The sequence below is a fragment of the Nilaparvata lugens genome, unplaced genomic scaffold (assembly GCF_014356525.2).
Source record: "Nilaparvata lugens isolate BPH unplaced genomic scaffold, ASM1435652v1 scaffold1414, whole genome shotgun sequence".
Classification (NCBI taxonomy): domain Eukaryota; kingdom Metazoa; phylum Arthropoda; class Insecta; order Hemiptera; family Delphacidae; genus Nilaparvata; species Nilaparvata lugens.
Window position 1 is genome coordinate 62,600 of NW_024090249.1, and position 20,251 is coordinate 82,850.

The 20,251-nt window shown below is 38.0% G+C and overlaps 1 protein-coding gene across 6 annotated transcripts in view; it reads left to right on the forward strand.

Moving 5' to 3' along the window:
• Positions 1-20,251, forward strand: part of LOC111053065 (chromodomain-helicase-DNA-binding protein Mi-2 homolog) — a gene marked incomplete at its 3' end in the record, with an annotated part of 100,993 nt that overhangs the window by 51,139 nt on the left and 29,603 nt on the right. For 5 of the 6 annotated variants that reach the window (XM_039443799.1, XM_039443805.1, XM_039443802.1 and 2 more), the window contains 6 exon segments: positions 1,871-2,018; positions 5,486-5,661; positions 10,560-10,799; positions 13,579-13,701; positions 16,838-17,025; positions 18,322-18,422. In XM_039443799.1, the coding sequence (XP_039299733.1) occupies positions 1,871-2,018; positions 5,486-5,661; positions 10,560-10,799; positions 13,579-13,701; positions 16,838-17,025; positions 18,322-18,422 (976 nt within the window). 6 annotated transcript variants of the gene reach the window in all.

A 20,251-nucleotide genomic window follows, 5' to 3' on the forward strand; every position in this document is an offset into this window, starting at 1 on the left:
ATTTGCTCAAAAGTAAAAGCTTTTGCTCAAAATTGTATGAATAAACTAGAGCATTTGCTCAACTTTTGAAGCAAATGCTTCAAAAAAGGTGAGGCAGCTTTTCACCTTTCGCTCATAGTAAAATGACTCAACTAATTCGTGTAAGAGGAAACTATACCAGATACGATCACAACCAATAGTTGAAAACTATAAAACTCTTTTTAGATTCAACCATGATATATATCACCATTATCCCTACAAAAGATAGCTGTACCTGTTATAAAGATAGCCATCACAAAATAGGGAATAGGCATTTAAGAAGATGAGAGTGTAGACGATTATAAGAAGGCTATTATAAGAAATAAGAATATGCTGAAGATTATTATAGAGATGACATTTTTTCACGCTATTATTTTAAAATTCTAAACTCAACTAACCTAAAACTCTATTCATAAATAGAAAACAGAGCAGACGACGCAAACACAAGCGGTGCACCCTACTTGCATATTTAGCGCTCCCGTGAGCTATAAAAACAAAGTAAGGCTGCAAAAGCGAATCAGCTGATGAAAAATCTTTAAAATACGTGAGCATTTGCTCCAGAGTTCAGGAGCATAAGGTAAGATTATAAGGTAGAGCTTATTCATATAAAAATGAGCAAATGCTTTTGCTTCTACCTTTTGCTCATGAGCAAAACCTTATGCTCCATGCTCTTGCTCATGAGCATTTGCTCTGGTTTTATTCATATGGGCCATTATGATACAGTATCATCTCAACTTGATACACAACACCATAATTTGATACAAAACTTGCAAACTTTGAATGAATTCTACAAACCAATTGATCAGTTTCGACCTGAAAACTCTGACACCAGACCTGAGCCAGCCAGGTCACTCGATATTATTATTATTATTACTATGACATAGGCTATCTTGTGCCATCTTTTTCTCTCCATTGGCAGACAAAACGAACCAATTCAAAAAGAAACCAACCATATTGAGATTCACGTTGTAAAGACAACAGAGTTGCCAATTTTGTCTTACCACCGCCTTTAATAACAACTGTGATTGCTTAGATAGTTTGATAGTTTTAGCATCCTAAAACATAGCTACCAAACTTTGCACTGATTTCCACGACTTGCAAACTTGAATGAATTTTACAAATCATGGCATTATCTTCTCATGCTATCTTTTCTATCACCAATAATTGCCTTCATTAAGGGCGGTGTTAGGACTCTAACGCTCAACTCACACTTAGGCGACTCAGGTGGAGAAGAGACTGGACTCTAGTGGAGAGCATGTGTTTCCAAATGGTGACGTCACGGAGACTAGAATCGACTGGTCTGAGTGTCACCATTTGGAAACACATGCTCTCCACTAGAGTCCAGTCTTCTCCTCCTGAGTCGCCTAAGTGTCAGTTGAGCCTTAGACTCTGTAGAATCGTAGAGAAGAAATAGTACCATTAATAATAATAATATCGAGTGACCTGGCTGGCTCAGGTCTGGTGTCAGAGTTTTCAGGTCGCAACTGATCAATTTCAGGGCCTCTGACATGACCTAACGACTGCTTTTTAGGCAGCCGGAATATGTATAGGTTACTTCATTTTAAAGCATGGTAATTCATTCATATTGTATATTCCATCTACCATTTTATTGTTATCGAGAACTAGGTAAAACATTTTTCTGTCGGAACGTTTGGAAGTCTCAAGCGTGCCGCTATCAAGTTCTCGTAAATAAATGTGGAGATTTTTAGAACGACAATATTCACAAATGATTGCTCGTTAAAGGCATCTCCCGACATTTCCGTTGTACTGTGTTTAGTGAGTATTTTTGTAGATAGCCGTTGTACTGTGTTTAGCGCGTTGTGTTGACGTAGTTGGCCGTTTTTGCCACCAGGTGTCGGCGCCACTGTCGACCATTATCAACTGGGAGCGGGAGTTTGAAACGTGGGCTCCGGACTTCTATGTGGTTACATATGTCGGTGACAAGGACTCCAGGGCTGTGATTCGCGAGAACGAGATGACTTTTGACAATGATGGCTCCAGTAAGTAGTGATAGAATAACTGGAATTCATTTATACAGAGTGTCCCAGCCCAAGGGTGCAACAGGCCAACACCATAGATTCTACTCATAACATTTGCAACAAAAAATGTCCAGTGAAATTTTCTTATTTCCTTTTTTTTTTTTTGGAATGAAAAAAACTAAGAAGTTGTCAAAAAACCACTGATTTATTGATAATTAGAAAGACCGGTTTCGGTTATTACACCATTGTCAATCTCTGATAAACTATTTCTTATTTCTACCTCAGTTTCTGAGATACATCGATATCTTTGAAAAACGTCAATAACCAGAAAATTATCAGTTAAAATTATTGTAAGGATATGGTTGGGTATAGAGGAAGAGATTTCCAATGAGATACTTGTTATTTTTTTATTTGTTTGGCGTTTTTGAACTTTTTATGAGCGTTCAAAGTGTTTGAAACTCTTAGGCTCTACTCAGGTCGAGAAGAGACTGGACTCTAGTGGAGAGCATGTGTTTCCAAATGGTGACACTCAGACCAGTCGACTCTAGTCTCCGCGACCTCATGACTGTGAGACTGTGAGCGTCGACTTTAGTTACGTTGTACCAAAGAGGAAATATAGCATAAGAAGATATCCCATGGTATAGGTCGTATATGTTCCAAATTTCTTCTCCGATTACTGTCGTCTACTGGCTATTATTAGTGTGTTGTTGGGAGTGTAAGAGTGTAAGAAGGGCACAGTATGAGAGACTACCAGCGTCACATAGCTTCACCAAAAACAACTACTAGGACTATCGGCTTCAGTTAACACTCACATTTGCAACATAGACACCCTATACACTGTCTATTATTAGTGTGTTGTTGGGAGTGTAAGAGTGTAAGAAGGGCACAGTATGAGAGACTACCAGCGTCACATAGCTTCACCAAAAACAACTACTAGGACTATCGGCTTCAGTTAACACTCACATTGCAACATAGACACCCTATACACTGTCTATTATTAGTGTGTTGTTGGGAGTGTAAGAGTGTAAGAAGGGCACAGTATGAGTGCCGGTGACGAGTACCAAAACAGAAAACGATACTATTAATTCCAATAGAAAAACTTTGATTCAACAAGGTAAGCTTATAACTTATGATTGGTTTCTTGTATTTTTGCTGTTCAAGTGAAATTTTTGAATGTATTGAATTTTGAACTATAATAATTATAACTATACAATTCAATCAAGGTGAAAGTGGGGAATAGTTATTTGTGCACCTAGTGCGCAAAGTGACAGTTTGCTGCACCGAAAGAAACGTTTACGCCCGAGCCGTAGGCGAGGTCGGAATGGTTTCTTGAGTGCAGCAGAGGAACTTTGCGCACGTATTTCACATTAAATTTTTCCTACAGTTACCATTGAATATGAAAAGTGGGTAATTATGGGTGAAATTGCCTGAAATCCATCAAATGTTTGTGTTTGTGATGCTGTTATTAATAAAAACCTTAATTTATTTTAAATAGAATGTAGTATGTTGTGTGTTTGAATGGTGGGGGGGGGGGCTGTCATCCACTGTTGTCCACCACCTCAAGACTATTATAACGTGCTAGACCCACAGTCACTGTTACCAACTTAATTTTGATTTTGCTGCACTGGTGCTCCATAATAACAACCTACTAACTATTTTGCGTTGTCATGCTGCAAATCTGGAGTACGCAAAGTACTCACTTTGCGCACTAGTGCGGAAAAGTGATTCTTTGTGGCCTGCAATGTTTATGTTGCAAATTACTTCTCCGATTACTGTCGACTACTGTCTATTATTAGTGTGTTGTTGGGAGTGTAAGAAGGGCACAGTATGAGAGACTACCAGCGTCACATAGCTTCACCAAAAACAACTACTAGGACTATCGGCTTCAGTTGACACTCACATTTGCAACATAGACACCCTATACACTGTCTATTATTAGTGTGTTGTTGGGAGTGTAAGAGTGTAAGAAGGGCACAGTATGAGAGACTACCAGCGTCACATAGCTTCACCAAAAACAACTACTAGGACTATCGGCTTCAGTCAACACTCACATTTGCAACATAGACACCCTATACACTGTCTATTATTAGTGTGTTGTTGGGAGTGTAAGAGTGTAAGAAGGGCACAGTATGAGAGACTACCAGCGTCACATAGCTTCACCAAAAACATCTACTAGGACTATCGGCTTCAGTTAACACTCACATTTGCAACATAGACACTCTATACACTGTCTATTATTAGTGTGTTGTTGGGAGTGTAAGAGTGTAAGAAGGGCACAGTATGAGAGACTACCAGCGTCACATAGCTTCACCAAAAACAACTACTAGGACCATCGGCTTCAGTTAACACTCACATTTGCAACATAGACACCCTATACACTGTCTATTATTAGTGTGTTGTTGGGAGTGTAAGAGTGTAAGAAGGGCACAGTATGAGAGACTACCAGCGTCACATAGCTTCACCAAAAACAACTACTAGGACTATCGGCTTCAGTTAACACTCACATTTGCAACATAGACACCCTATACACTGTCTATTATTAGTGTGTTGTTGGGAGTGTAAGAAGGGCACAGTATGAGAGACTACCAGCGTCACATAGCTTCACCAAAAACAACTAGCTTCAGTTAACACTCACATTTGCAACATAGACACCCTATACACTGTCTATTATTAGTGTGTTGTTGGGAGTGTAAGAAGGGCACAGTATGAGAGACTACCAGCGTCACATAGCTTCACCAAAAACAACTACTAGGACTATCGGCTTCAGTTAACACTCACATTTACAACATAAACGTCCTATATCATGGCATATCTTCTTATGTTATCTTTTCTCTATGGTAGTACCATGCATTTTCAATGAAAGTGAGGTTATGTTTTATGAAAGTGGTTCTATCATTTTAGATAATATAATAATAGGAATTAGATGAGACAATATATTCATAATAATTATTATAAAACTTGTTACATGCGCAGAAATGACGAATCGGATCTCATATTTTTAATAATGTGAGGTTAGAAATGGAGTAACATGGAACTGAAGTAGTGACAATGAGCAAGAAAGTCGTAAGGTCGAGAGACTGGAGTCGTACGATTCTAGTCGAGGTAGTGTGAGCTGAGCCTTCCTTAAGGTGCGTACAGACTTCCGCTCTGCTCCGCAACCAAACGTCACTCCGGCAGAGCGATTGATGATCGACCGGGGAGCAACAATGGTTCGACCGGGGAACGCGAGAAGATCTAACATCTTCCATAACGTTCATGATGGGTGCGTGGGCGGTGCGACTGTGGTTCGATTGTGGTACGAGGGCGGTACGAGGGAGGAGCGTGCTCGGTGCTGGTTGGAAGCGCGAATATGTGTACGCAGCTTTAGACTCATTTTATTAGAGTCGATATTCATTGATTTTAAATCTAGTAATCATTTGAAATACAGTCAATTATACCGTACAACATGAATGAATCGGATGAATGAATGAATCTGTTGTGTTTTGCAGGTGGAGGGCAGCGTGGGGGAGGGCGAGCGTCACGCATCAGGTCGTGCAACATCAAGTTCCATGTGCTGTTGACCTCCTATGAGTTGATATCCATCGATGTGGCCTGCCTCGGCTCAATCGAGTGGGCTGTCCTAGTGGTCGACGAGGCACATCGACTCAAAAGCAACCAGTCCAAGGTACAGTCCGGATACAGTAGCTCTGCCTATCGGCGGAGGGTCACTACAGCGAGGTCCACGTTATAATGGCAGTGAAGAAAAACGTTGCCAAGTCTCTCCATTTTGCCACTGATTGTACACAGCTGTTACTCATTTCATCCCATTAAATTTGATCTAATAATAATTATCATTTCCATGATAAAATAATCAATTTAATGTCGAATTAATCAAGAAAATGTAATTTTTCATAATTTTATTCGAAAATTTGCTTCCATAACTAAGATCAGATTTTTATTTTTATACAAACCTGAAATGGCGCGGCTAATTTGAAAAGCTGTGATACACCAATCTGAATTTCAAAACAACAGAAATTAAGTAATTTGGTAGGTATTCTATTTCAATTTCTTTTAAAAATGATAGAAAAATAGAATTCCTTTTTAAAATAAGTAATTTCAATGGAAATAATTCTGAAATAACCTATCAATATTATTTATACCGGTACGAGTAGGTCTAACCTAAACGTGTAGGCTAACTGAAGCATGGATGAAGTCTATGATGGTTAGTTATCAACTTTTAAAATGTCATTTCAGGTATTTTAATTTGTGTTTCTCATACGATGTCTAAAAAAATTCATTGTTTCAAAAATACATTTTAAATCAATTATACGACTTGTGTACCAAAGTATTTTGATAGAATGAAGAAAAAAATGGCGGCTGAGTATATCGTTTGTTCAGTTTTGTACAGTCACTGTCAAAAGTAAATATAAAATATTCTGGCAAATAGACAACATTGCAAAGCGAGAGAGAGATAGTGCTATCTGTTTTGTTGTATGATAGAAAAGGACAGCAACAGTATTGTCAATTGTACACTGCCATTATAACGTGAACCTCACTATAGACTACTATACTACCTGTTCAAAAACATGCAACATTCTTGAAAAATGTATCTTTCCATAAGCAACAGATGCTCTTTTGTATCTCCTCAGAAGCAACGTGTTGCATCCGGAAGATACACAAGGAGCTATAATGTATCTTTCCATAAGCAACAGATGCTCAGAACTAGGCATTGAGATGCAGTAAAAGATTCCAATTTAGGTCTACAGTGAGATGCACGTTATAATGACAGCACTAGATCAACATTGTTGTTGCTATCCTTGTCTATCATTCCACAAAGCAGATATCAAATCATAGTGTTGTGTATCAAGTAGAGATGATATACTGTATCTTATTGATTTGGTACTGTATCTTGTGTTGCGATACGGTATCAAATTGTGGTGATACAGTATGAAGTTATGGTGATACGGCATCAATTTATGGTGAATCTTATTAGTCTTGAATTTATTATTATTATTATTTATTTACAATGCAAATAACACTAATGTAATAACATTGGTAGATAAAATATTAAGGTAGTCCTTGTGCTATTTTTGTTCCAAATGTATAGGTGACAAAGTCCAAGATAAGGTTAGAATTTCACGTGTACAATTTTTATAAAATTTTGGTCCAAAATAAACATAATTCATAGACAATTTCATAAATCAGGACAGTAATAACATTTCCTACCAACCGCATGTTGAACATATTTCTGAATTCAAATCCTTTTTTTAAAATAAAGTAACGCGCAACATCGTGACATTCAGTTGTCACCAATTCAACGGTAATATACGGTGTCAAATTGTGGTGATACGGTATCAAGTTGTGGTGATACGGTGTCAAGTTGTGGTGATACGGTGTCAAGTTGTGGTGATACGGTATCAAGTTGTGGTGATACGGTGTCAAGTTGTGGTGATACGGTATCAAGTTGTGGTGATACGGTGTCAAGTTGTGGTGATACGGTGTCAAGTTGTGGTGATACGGTGTCAAGTTGTGGTGATACGGTGTCAAGTTGTGGTGATACGGTGTCAAGTTGTGGTGATACGGTATCAAGTTGTGGTGATACGGTGTCAAGTTGTGGTGATACGGTATCAAATTGACATCTGTAGGGCAGAGAATATCCTCGTTTCCTGCTCTCACCTTTCACTCAAGTGAAGAATACTGGTTCTTATAGTAGTAGTGTTTACACATTGGCTGATAGAATGTTCCTAGAACAACAAATTCAAAGCATTGGTGAAAGAAATCGCAAATAATTTAGAACATTTATTTATTTATTGTAACAAAATACTACAATCATAATATAATAATGACATTGGAGGAAAAACTAGGCTGAGCCTGTACTATTTCTCCCTAAAAGTCAATTATCTGCTATGGTATTGTATCCTGGGGAAGTTGTGGGAGTTCAATTTTGCAACCTCTCATAATTCTTTATAAAAGAATAATAAAAATATGTTTAAAGAGACCCATAAGATATCCAACCGAAGTATTGTATAGAGAATCTGGCGTTTTTAGTGTTGATACCCTATTTGAAATAAATCTTTTGAAGTTTGTGTATTTAAGACGTTCAGAGTTTCCAGTTATGGATGAACATGTATATTCCACTCGTCGAAATCTTGCTAATAAATTAAAAGAACCCTTCACAAGAAGTAGAGTGGCCTCCTTGCATGCTTTTGCTAAGGGACCACGACTTTTCAATAAACTGCAATCAGATATATCAGATGCACCCAGTTACAATTTGTTTAAGAATAGACTTAATCGCTTCTATGAAGAAAAACGTTTAATAGAGGTGTAATATTATTTACATTTTTTTGCTGTCTTCATTCAAATGTAATTTATTGTTGAAGATTCATAATCCCATCTGGTGAAAAGCACACTGATTATTGTATAAAATTTACTTTATTGTTTGATACCTCAAAATTGTTATTGTATTATAATTAAGTTGACTCAACTAGAGAGCGAGACATCCCTCAACACAGGTTTAGCCTAAAGAGGGATGCACTGTGGTTTTTTCTGTTACATGCTTAATATTATTATCTATGTTCAATTATTATGCTTAAGGTATGTATTTGTATTACCAATTGTAATGTTCAACCATTATGTTTAATGTATGTATTTGTTTTACCAGTTATTGTAAAAATGCAGTGAAATAAACGAATTATTATTATTATAATAAAAATTTAATAAAATGTTGATGTTGTCCAAAAGCTAAGGTTATGTAATCTCACACTGCTATGTCACTTGATTTTCGGTCCAGGAATAATGAATGATTTGAAAATTTTGAAGGTTGATGTTATACTCTAAATGAATCACAGAATGTATCACAATAAATTAAAAACTTGAGAAATATTGCACTTATTTGAAAAATATAATTATTGTCTCAAAATTTGGGAACAGTTTTTTAGGACTGTGTTTCTCCGCCAATAAATTGGGTATTGTTGTATCAATTATCAATAATAATTTTGTTATATCATAGAGAAACAATAGCGTAAGTAGATATCCCATGGTATAGGGCGTTTATGTCGCAACTCTTACTGTTATCTCAAGCCGATTACTGTCGATTATTGTCAATTTTTACTGTATTGTTGGGGTGAGAGTGTATGGACGGCACAATTTGAGAGACTATCAGCGTCATACAGCTACATGGGAAAGAACTACGTGAACTATCGGCTTGAGATAACAGTAAAACTTGCGACATAAACGCCCTACACCATGGGATATCTACTTACGCTTTTGTTTCTCTATGGTTATATAATCTCAAACATCACTTTTGTGGGGAGTGTCTCGATTAGACCAGATTTCGTTGACACCAGGTTCTATTCTGCAAGGAAGCTGAAAACTGAGACTAAACGGACACCTCGGCTAAACTTGCATTCCGTCTCGATTAACCCAGTAGTTCGATTATTACTTTCCTTGCCCTATTACCATAGGTAAGGAAAGTATTGCTTTCCGAAAAAAATTAAGGTACCCCAATTTGTAAATTTCTATACGTTTCAAGGTCCCCTGAGTCCAAAAAAGTGGTTTTTGGGTATTGGTCTGTATGTGTGTGTGTGTGTGTGTGTGTGTATGAGCGTCTGTGTACACGATATCTCATCTCCCAATTAACGGAACGACTTGAAATTTGGAACTTAAGGTCCTTCCCCTATAAGGATCCGACACGAACAATTTCGAACAAATCCAATTCAAGATGGCGGCTAAAATAGCGAAAATGTTGTCAAAAACAGGGTTTTTTGCGATTTTCTCGAAAACGGCTTTAACGATTTTGATCAAATTCATACCTAAAATAGTCATTGATAAGCTCTCTCAACTGCCACAAGTCCCATATCTGTAAAAATTTCAGGAGCTCCGCCCCATCAATGGAAAGTGTGATTTTAGATTCCCAATTATCAGGCTTCAGATACAATTTAAACAAAAAATTTCAAGTGGAAAAGATTGAGCATAAAAATCTCTACAATTAATGTTCAGTGACATTTTCACCTAAAATTGGAAATAAGCTCGAAATTCGAGAAAATGTGCTTATTCAATAATGCAAACGGTTGGCAACTGTTGATTCTATTAAATCATTCACTATGAAGAGATAGCAGACTTCGTGTGTCTCCAACGTTATTGTCCTGTCACCAGCTGGCAGATCTTTGAATAGTAGACTTGAGATGCGCGTGTACACTAGCGTAAGGTGATCAATTCTCATAACGGCAAGGAAAGTTGTGTGAGTGCGCCACACCAGATTTTTATATCAGGTGGTCTAAACGAAGCCTGGTCTAATCGAGACCCAGGGCACAGGACGATTACACCAGGTGGTCTAAACGAAACCTGGTCTAATCGAGATACAGAACCTGGTCTAATCGAACTGCTGGGTTAATCGAAGCATTCCGTCTCGTTTAGCCGAGGTGTGCGTTTAGACCAGGTGCTGGTCTAATCGGAAAAGTCCGACCTGGGCTAATCGAACAACTGGACTAAACGAAATGCACATCTTTTCTGTTGTTCATCACACGACACTAATTACTCGTGTAATTTACATTTCCACTAATTTACTCGTGTTTTTCTCTGCAGTTTTTCAGACTGCTGGCTTCCTATAACATAGCCAACAAACTGTTGTTGACCGGTACTCCACTGCAGAATAACCTGGAAGAATTGTTCCATCTGCTCAACTTTTTGACGCCGGAAAAGTTCAACGACCTGTCGGCGTTCCAGAACGAGTTCGCCGACATCTCGAAAGAAGAGCAGGTGAAGAAACTGCACGAGATGCTGGGACCGCATATGCTGAGGCGGCTCAAGGCTGACGTGCTAAAGGTAGGCGGCTCACTTTGATACATATTAGAATAGGATCAAAATGAGTTTTATTTAACAGAACAGCTAAAGGTAGGCGACCCACTTTGATACACAGTAGAATATAATAGATATTAACTTCATAATCAATAGATGCTCTTTTCTATCTTCTCAAAAGCAACGTGTTGCATCCGAACAAATACACAAGGAGCTGTAGGGTAACCGTTCACTGGAACCGTAATCAACCGATCCGTTCGGCCGTTGGATCGGACGAATCTGCCGGCCGTTAATTCGGCCGAATATGGTCGTCCATTGGAACCGTTTACGTCAGTCTAGTTGCCAATTATTATTATTTTTTTTTTAAGATTACGTCTTGGGGACCCCAGGATGGAGTATAAGACAAGTCAATATACCATATAATATGCATAAGTAATATATATACACATATGGTTTGAATATAAATCGCAGTATGTACCTAAGTAAAAAGGCTGTCCATTGAGTTAACTACTATCATAGACACCAAAATTTTTCATAAACAAAAAAAATCAAATCAAAATTTTTATTCACAATACAAACAATTAAGGGTCCTGCCAATCCCGAAGGTATTTCGACGGGTGCCCAGTTTGATTAACAATGATTATATTGAGATTTTGAAAATTGAATAAACAAATATCCACTAAATTAGTTATTCATTATCAAGCAATCTTTGTTCACAGATTCCTTTGAACATCACGACGATGATATCTTTTGTCTCGCATATCCCACAATGGAACCAAACTTATCAACTTTCAAACTTATCAGCTCTCGAACCAAACTTATCAACCTTTCATTATCCATAGTTACAACTTTATACAACAGAACAACTTTAAAAAAAACAAACAAGACTGTGTAACAATTCTAGGTTAGGAACACTTTGTTGTCTCAGCTCGACTAGTTAGTTCGGCTAGATAGAGCCGGAAAATCCCATTCAATTCGGATCGAAAAATTGATCGGTCGTGTACGGCCGTAGGAGCCTATTGCAACGGCATCTATAGCTTTCTTTGTTAGGTAATCGTTTGGTCGCTTTCGGTAGTTTTCGGCCGATGCTAGTTCGGCCGAAAACGGTTCTAGTGGACGGCTCACCTAAAACACTATCCGTTCAAAAACACCCAACATTTTTGTAAATGTATCTTTCCATAAGCAACAGATGCTCTTTTGTGTCTTCTCGAAAGAAACGTGTTGCATCCGAAGAGATACACAAGGAGCTTTAACGTATCTTTCCATAAGCAACATATGCTCTTTTGTATCTTCTCGAAAGCAACGTCTTGCATCCGAAAAGATACACAAGGAGCTTTAATGTATCTTTCCATAAGCAACATATGCTCTTTTGTATCTTCTCGAAAGCCAAGTGTTGCATCCGAAAAGATACACAGCTTTTTCAAGCTGACTTTTTTTAGATCAAGCCGATTACTGTCGACTACTGTCTATTATTGGTGTGTTGTTGGGAGTGTGAGAGTGTAAGAAGGGCACAGTATGAGAGACTACCAGCGTCACATAGTTTCACCAAAAACAACTACTAGGACTATCGGCTTCAGTTAACACTCACATTTGCAACATAGACACCCTATACACTGTCTATTATTAGTGTGTTGTTGGGAGTGTAAGTGTGTTAGAAGGGCACAGTATGAGAGACTACCAGCGTCACATAGTTTCACCAAAAACAACTACTAGGACTATCGGCTTCAGTTAACACTCACATTTGCAACATAGACACCCTATACACTGTCTATTATTAGTGTGTTGTTGGGAGTGTAAGAGTGTAAGAAGGGCACAGTATGAGAGACTACCAGCGTCACATAGCTTCACCAAAAACATCTACTAGGACTATCGGCTTCAGTTAAGAGTGAATTTGCAACATAGACACCCTATACACTGTCTATTATTAGTGTGTTGTTGGGAGTGTAAGTGTGTTAGAAGGGCACAGTATGAGAGACTAACAGCGTCACATAGTTTCACCAAAAACAACTACTAGACTATCGGCTTCAGTTACACTCACATTTGCAGCATAGACACCCTATACACTGTCTATTATTAGTGTGTGTTGGGAGTGTAAGAAGGGCACAGTATGAGAGACTAACAGCGTCACATAGTTTCACCAAAAACAACTACTAGACTATCGGCTTCAGTTACACTCACATTTGCAACATAGACACCCTATACACTGTCTATTATTAGTGTGTTGTTGGGAGTGTAAGTGTGTTAGAAGGGCACAGTATGAGAGACTAACAGCGTCACATAGTTTCACCAAAAACAACTACTAGGACTATCGGCTTCAGTTAACACTCACATTTGCAACATAGACACCCTATACACTGTCTATTATTAGTGTGTTGTTGGGAGTGTAAGAGTGTAAGAAGGGCACAGTATGAGAGACTACCAGCGTCACATAGCTTCACCAAAAACAACTACTAGGACTATCGGCTTCAGTTAACACTCACATTTGCAACATAGACACCCTATACACTGTCTATTATTAGTGTGTTGTTGGGAGTGTAAGAGTGTAAGAAGGGCACAGTATGAGAGACTACCAGCGTCACATAGCTTCACCAAAAACAACTACTAGGACTATCGGCTTCAGTTAACACTCACATTTGCAACATAACGGTATAGACACGGCATATCTTCTTGAGCTATATTATCTCTTTGGAGTAGCCCTATGAGGAAGAGTGGGTGATGCTGAATTGAAACTTGTTGAATATCATCTACTAGATGATTTTTTACAGTGTATTCCACTGTTGTTAACACTTCTATTTTGTTTTTGCAGAACATGCCTACAAAGTCTGAGTTTATTGTTCGTGTGGAGCTGTCGCCGTTGCAGAAGAAGTACTACAAATACATCCTGACCCGTAACTTTGAGGCGCTCAATCCCAAGGGAGGAGGCCAACAGGTAAACAATACATTATTTCTAAAATTATCAAAAAATAATATCAGAATATTGTTATTTAAAAGCAAAAACTATCCTTCCCTTCAACTATCTTCTCCCTAATCCTTAACTAGTGTGCAGCTGTGTATCGGCCACCAACCAAACCACAAATAGCTCAACTTTCAATTTGTTTTAGTATCTCTCAAGAAATAGTCAAAATAGGCACTTGATGAACTGATAACTCGACAAACTGAGACCCTCAGAAAAGTGTTGGTGACTTGACAAACTGATATAATCCCCATGTATCAGCCTGCAACGAAAACATGATGCCATGAAGACTTGACGTACTGAATAACTTGACTTCCCATTTCTTTCAGTACCTCAGGAAATGGTCGATGAACTGAGATCTTGGCCAACTGAGACGCTCCCATTAAAACTAATATTGTGCATATTGTACTAAATATCTATTCTACTTGCATACATTTAAATATTCAATGTATATTGTATATTTGATTTCTCAGCCTAGCTCTGTACAATTGAAATTAACAGATAGTGGTCCAGTAAACGTTATAATTATGTATTGCCATAGGGAAAAGATATCTCATGGTAAAGGTCGTTTATGTTCCAAATTACTTCCCCGAATACTGGCTATCATTAGTGTGTTGTTGGGAGTGTGAGAATGTAAGAAGGCACAGTATGAGAGACTACCAGCGTCACATAGCTTCACCAAAAACAACTACTAGGACTATCGGCTTCAGTTAACACTCACATTTGCAACATAGACACCCTATACACTGTCTATTATTAGTGTGTTGTTGGGAGTGTAAGAGTGTAAGAAGGGCACAGTATGAGAGACTACCAGCGTCACATAGCTTCACCAAAAACAACTACTAGGACTATCGGCTTCAGTTAACACTCACATTTGCAACATAACGGTCCTTTACCATGCCATATCTTCTTATGGTATATTTCCTTTATGGTATTACCATTATCTTACCAGATATATCTCTGTTGAATTAATATGTATCTCATTTAAAAGTATAATTTTGTATTTTCTATATTCCTCTTATTATTATTATTATTATATTATTATTATTATTATTATTATTATTATATTATTATTATTATTATTAGCGTATGGCAAACACATAGACACACACATACACACACATGAATTCACAAAAATATGCAGGTCTTTGACCTTTGTCAGCTTGAAAAAAAATATATATATATAAAACAAAATAAAACCATCTATCTAGGTTATAGAATACAAACAAAAATATATGACAAAGAAAAGTGTATATATATGCACAAGGAAATAGGAAATAATCAAGTCAAACTTGAATGTCCAGGTTGGTTATGTAGGCTATTGCTTGTGGGGATGCTGCTATAAAATCATCTGAACCGCCCTGATAGGCTCGAATAGCACAATTTCCCCTGTGGGCAGGGGGAAAAAAGTAGAGTCGAACAAGGTAGACTCAGTCACAGAATATACAGAATGGAAACTTGTAATCAATCGCCTATCTAGCCAATGCTTTTTACATGACGCCAATATTAAACACTTCATGTGACCTTGGGAAGTTCCAATCCTGGTCTTCTGATTGGCTCGTAGCAGTGAACGAGATCAATTGATCCGGATCATTGAAGTGAACCTACCATCAATACTATTACAATGCGGCGCTTCCTAACAAGATGGCGGATTTTAGCGTCAGGGTACTAGCCAAGTTTCCGTACTGTATGTATACTGTGACTCAGTACTCAAGTTAAAGGGAAGAATTCACCCACAGTATCTTCTGCTTGTCGTAAGAGGCGACTAAAAGGGGACCCTCTTCTTCCAGAGCCCTTACTCCCACTCCCCTCTTCTTCTTCAACATGCTCTGGATCTTTATCTCTTTGGAATGAACGGTTTTCTATTGACTTGGCTTTGTATCATTCTTTCTTCACTCATCTTTTATCTTCCTGTCTGGCCTTCCTTGGTCAAGCTCTTGCCTTTCAAGCCCTGGTCCTTAAACTACACGTTGGGGTCTGAGGGCTTATTTTTTCCTTTCACATAAATTTTTCCAACATGCTAGGCTATCAACTACATGTAGTGTAGTTCGAACAGCCATAAGTATGTCCTCTATTACACACTCCAGAGCGGACAGGCAAAATAACATCAGCCATAGGACACAGATCTGTTTCTATACCCTTTGGTGTCCTTATAAACGCTTGGCGGTGGGGATGGTATTGGTCAGTAGATTGGTAATGATTGCATAAATAAACGAGGTACTTCCAGAGAAGTTTGTACACTGTCTTAGTTCGGTTGGCGACCAGACTAACTTTGCTCTCCTGGTCAATATTAGAGCACACACGCAAACACAAGAAGAAGTATATTCCTCTTAATTCATTCAAATACAATAGTTATTTGTGCAACTAGTGCGCAAAGTGACAGTTTGCTGCACCGAAAGAAACGTTTACGCCCGAGCCGTAGGCGAGGGCGGAATGGTTTGTTGAGTGCAGCAGAGGAACTTTGCGCACGTATTTCACATTAAGTTTTTCCTACAGTTACCATTGAATATGAAAAGTGGGTAATTATGGGTAAAATTGCCTGAAATGCATCAAATGTTTTTCTGTGTAATTTTATTATTGATAAAAACCTTAATCCTAAAATCCTAAAGTCCTCGTTGTCCTTGGTTATAATATATAATAGTAATAATTAGCGCGTTGTGCTTCGTTGCACCTCTGCTCACTATAGCAGCCACAGCAGTCACTGTTACCAACTTCATTTTGATTTTGCTGCACTGTTGCTCCATATAACCTACTAAGTATTTTGCGTTGCCATGTTGCAAATCTGGAGTGCAGAAAAGATTTTTCCCGCACTAGAGCGGAAAAGTGATTCTTTGCGTTCTGTAATCAGTGCAGCAATGGCCACTTTTCAACGTAACTGTAGGAAAAACATATACATGATCAGTTCAAGAAGGCTCCTCCTAAGGGCTAGATGCAAGTATACGATGAGAAAAAAAATTTGCTGGTGAGATGCTGTGATATCCATCCAAGACACCATTGGTGTTGAACCATGTTTGTAATTCTGCAATAAATAAGTTATATTTTCGACAACATTCCAGTGTCTTCATTCAAAAAGAAGAAACTTTCGATGCAATTATTCACATTATTTTTTTAGGTTTCGCTGTTGAACATAATGATGGACTTGAAAAAGTGCTGCAACCATCCGTACCTATTCCCGGCGGCCGCCCAGGAAGCGCCAATGGGAGCGTCCGGCGCTTACGACACGCAGGCCTTGATCAAAGCGGCTGGCAAACTGGTCCTACTCTCCAAAATGCTGAGGAAACTCAAGGATAGCGGGCACAGGTTGGTTTGCAAGTAGTGGCTAATTTTATAATTATAATTATTATTATTGAACATATTTATTTATTATTTTACAAAGGCGACTTTCTAGAAGTATTTTAAGCCTAGGTGATGATGATGGGATGAATGATAATACAATGATAAACAATTATTCATTGATTCTTCATCACAAATGACAATGTATTGCCATGTCTTGCAAGACCCATTGCATATACTAACACTACATTATAATGGAAACAAATGAACAGTTTAGAATAGAAAATAAATATGTAACGAAAATCCAAATTCAATGCTGTAAATCACCCCGAAGAGACTTCTGCTACTGCTAATATTGACAACAGGGTAAGCAGCCATATGGAAATTCGATATCTCAGTAATTTCCATCCATGTGGCTAATTTGTTGAAAATTTATGAAACATCGAAAAAAGCAGATTGAGTCAGATTGGAGAGTTTTGTATCAAGTTGGGACGATAATGTGTCAAGTTGGTGTGATACTGTATCAAGTTGAAGTGATCCAGTCCTTGGTGAAAGCGGTCGGAAAGGTGGTGCTACTGTTCAAAATTTAGCGTAAGATTGCGGACAGAGGTTGGTTTGAGAATAGTGGTTAATTAAAGTGCGAGATAAATTACTTTTAACATGAAGAGGAGAAACCCATTTCTCCCTCCACAGTTTGTAGCGTAGACACAGACGGACATCCTGCGCACAATTGGATGCGCCGTGTCATTTTGCTTCATGTTCTTGTGATGAACACATCTCCGTAACATACACAAACCAATATACCTGCTGACCAGTACACTACTTGGAACATTGCCAGCAATAGATGGAGGGGAGTGTTGCCGCGTCGCGTTACAAAGCTCTCTCACTCAGACACAAAAGAAGGAGAATGCTGCTAGGTAGTGGGAGTGATTAGTGGAGGATAGAGCATCGGACCTCTCCGTCTTCGAGAAAGAGCCGTGTTAAAAGTAATTTATCTCGCACTTTAGCTGTAGTATAGTAATTAGAATACAATCATTTGACATGAAATTGAATATTATCAAAGAGAATTTAAACTAATTAGATCAAATAGAATGGGGATAATTCGAGTTACAACTATTCAATATAGTGTGCAGTCTGCTGTGGCTAGATTGATGAGTCAAATTATAGAAAATCGGCAACCTTGTTCTACCATCTTTTTTCTATTTCATTATAAGCTGGACAAAAAGAAAATGTGTTTTTATCAAATTAGTTGTTTCTTATCAAATTATGGTGATAGTGTGTCAAGTTGAGGTGATACTGTAGCCATGTTGTGTTTGTCACCAGGGTGCTGATCTTCTCTCAGATGACCAAGATGTTGGATCTGTTGGAAGACTATTTGGAAGGAGAGGGCTACAAGTACGAGAGAATCGATGGATCAATCACAGGTAAAGTCTAGAGAATAACATTGATTTTTATGGGAGTGTTCACACTACCAAACTATACTCAAAGTACAGAATAGCACTGGTTTTTATGAGAGTGTTCACACTTACAAACCATCCTCAGAGGCTCAACTCACACTTAAACGACTCAGTTCGAGAAGAGACTTCACTCTAGTCTCCGCGACGTCACCATTTGAGAATACGTGCTCTCCATTAGTCGATTCTCTTCTCGACCTGAGTCGTTCAAGTTTGAGTTGAGCCAAAGTCTAGAGTATTGAACTGGTTCTTATGGGAGTGTTGTAAGCAAGATGTGCCTTCACCGAATATGTAAGGGTGGCAAAATGAAAAACAAGAAACACAAGAAAAGATCGTACAGGTTTTTGATATTTAAAACAAAACAATAAATTATTTGTACAAAATTAGAATTATAATTAGAAATAACGAAATAATAATAATCAGATGAATATTTCAGGGGCTACTCGCTTTGCTGCTAATGAGGATTTAATGTTTGTGGCTATGAAAAAGTTAAGAACAATGACTCAGTAGTCACCTACCTTTTGAAATAGCTTCCCACTTTTGCATCCACTGGTATTTCGCGGCGTTAATTATTAATTGAAAATCAAAATAACTGATCTAATGAAATGGGTACAGATCCCGTCCTTTTCAATAATACAATTCTCTTTAAACTGCCCGAACTGCGACAGGAAAACTGTATTATAAAACAAGAGCAAAATCTATCCCCTTCACCAGAACAGCCGGACTTACTCACAATACTAACGATCGAGCTCACACACCGACCAAAAGAAAAATTTTGGGTATTAAATATAACTCAGTCAATGCCAAACATGAAAGCCATTTCAGTACATATTTTTATCTGTCGCACAAGCGGCACGTTTGTTATTAAAAACAGAAGAGAAGCTACATTAATTTTGACAACAAATGAAATAAACAATCTTTCTGTCGATGACAAAAATTGTTCAAAGACAAAAACACTGTTCATTAAACTTTTCTAAATTAAAACTCTAAAATCCTGATCAATATGAGATAAATATATGATTCATATATATGTCCCATATGACCAGGTGACAGAGTTCACACTACCTAACCATCCACAAAGTCTAGAGAATAGCACTGGTTCTTATGGTAGGTAGTGTTTACACTACCAAATCATCCTCAGAGTCTACAGAATAGCACTGGCTCTTATGGGTGTGTTCACACTTACAAACCATCATCAAAGTCTACAGAATAACATTGGTTCTTATGGGTGTGTTCACACTGCCTAACCATCCACAAATTATAGAGAATAGCAGTGGTTCTTATGGGTGTGTTCACACTAAGTGGGACACTAAACCATAAATGTTGTGTTGTGTCAACTCATATTCACGTGACTCAAGTCGAGAAGAGACTGGACTCTAGTGGAGAGCATGTGTATTCAAATGGTGACGTCGCGGAGACTAGAGTCGACTGGTCTGAGTGTCACCATTTGGAAACACATGCTCTCCACTAGAGTCCAGTCTCTTCTCCAACTGAGTCACGAAGTGTGAGTTGAGCCTTAATGGTTTGTAAGTCTTACAAACCACCATCAAAGTCTAGAGAATAACATTGGTTCTTATGGGAGTGTTCACACTTCCAAATCACCCTCATCCATTCCAGCACAGGGATGGGGACCATTAATAAATGTTTATTTTCTTACTAGTCCAATCAAAGACCTCACTATAGAACAAGAATAGCCACAATATGATACAGTATGAACACAAAATCATACAGTATCAACACATGATGATACAGTATTGAATGAAAAAAGACTAAGAAATTGTAAAAAAACCACTGATTTA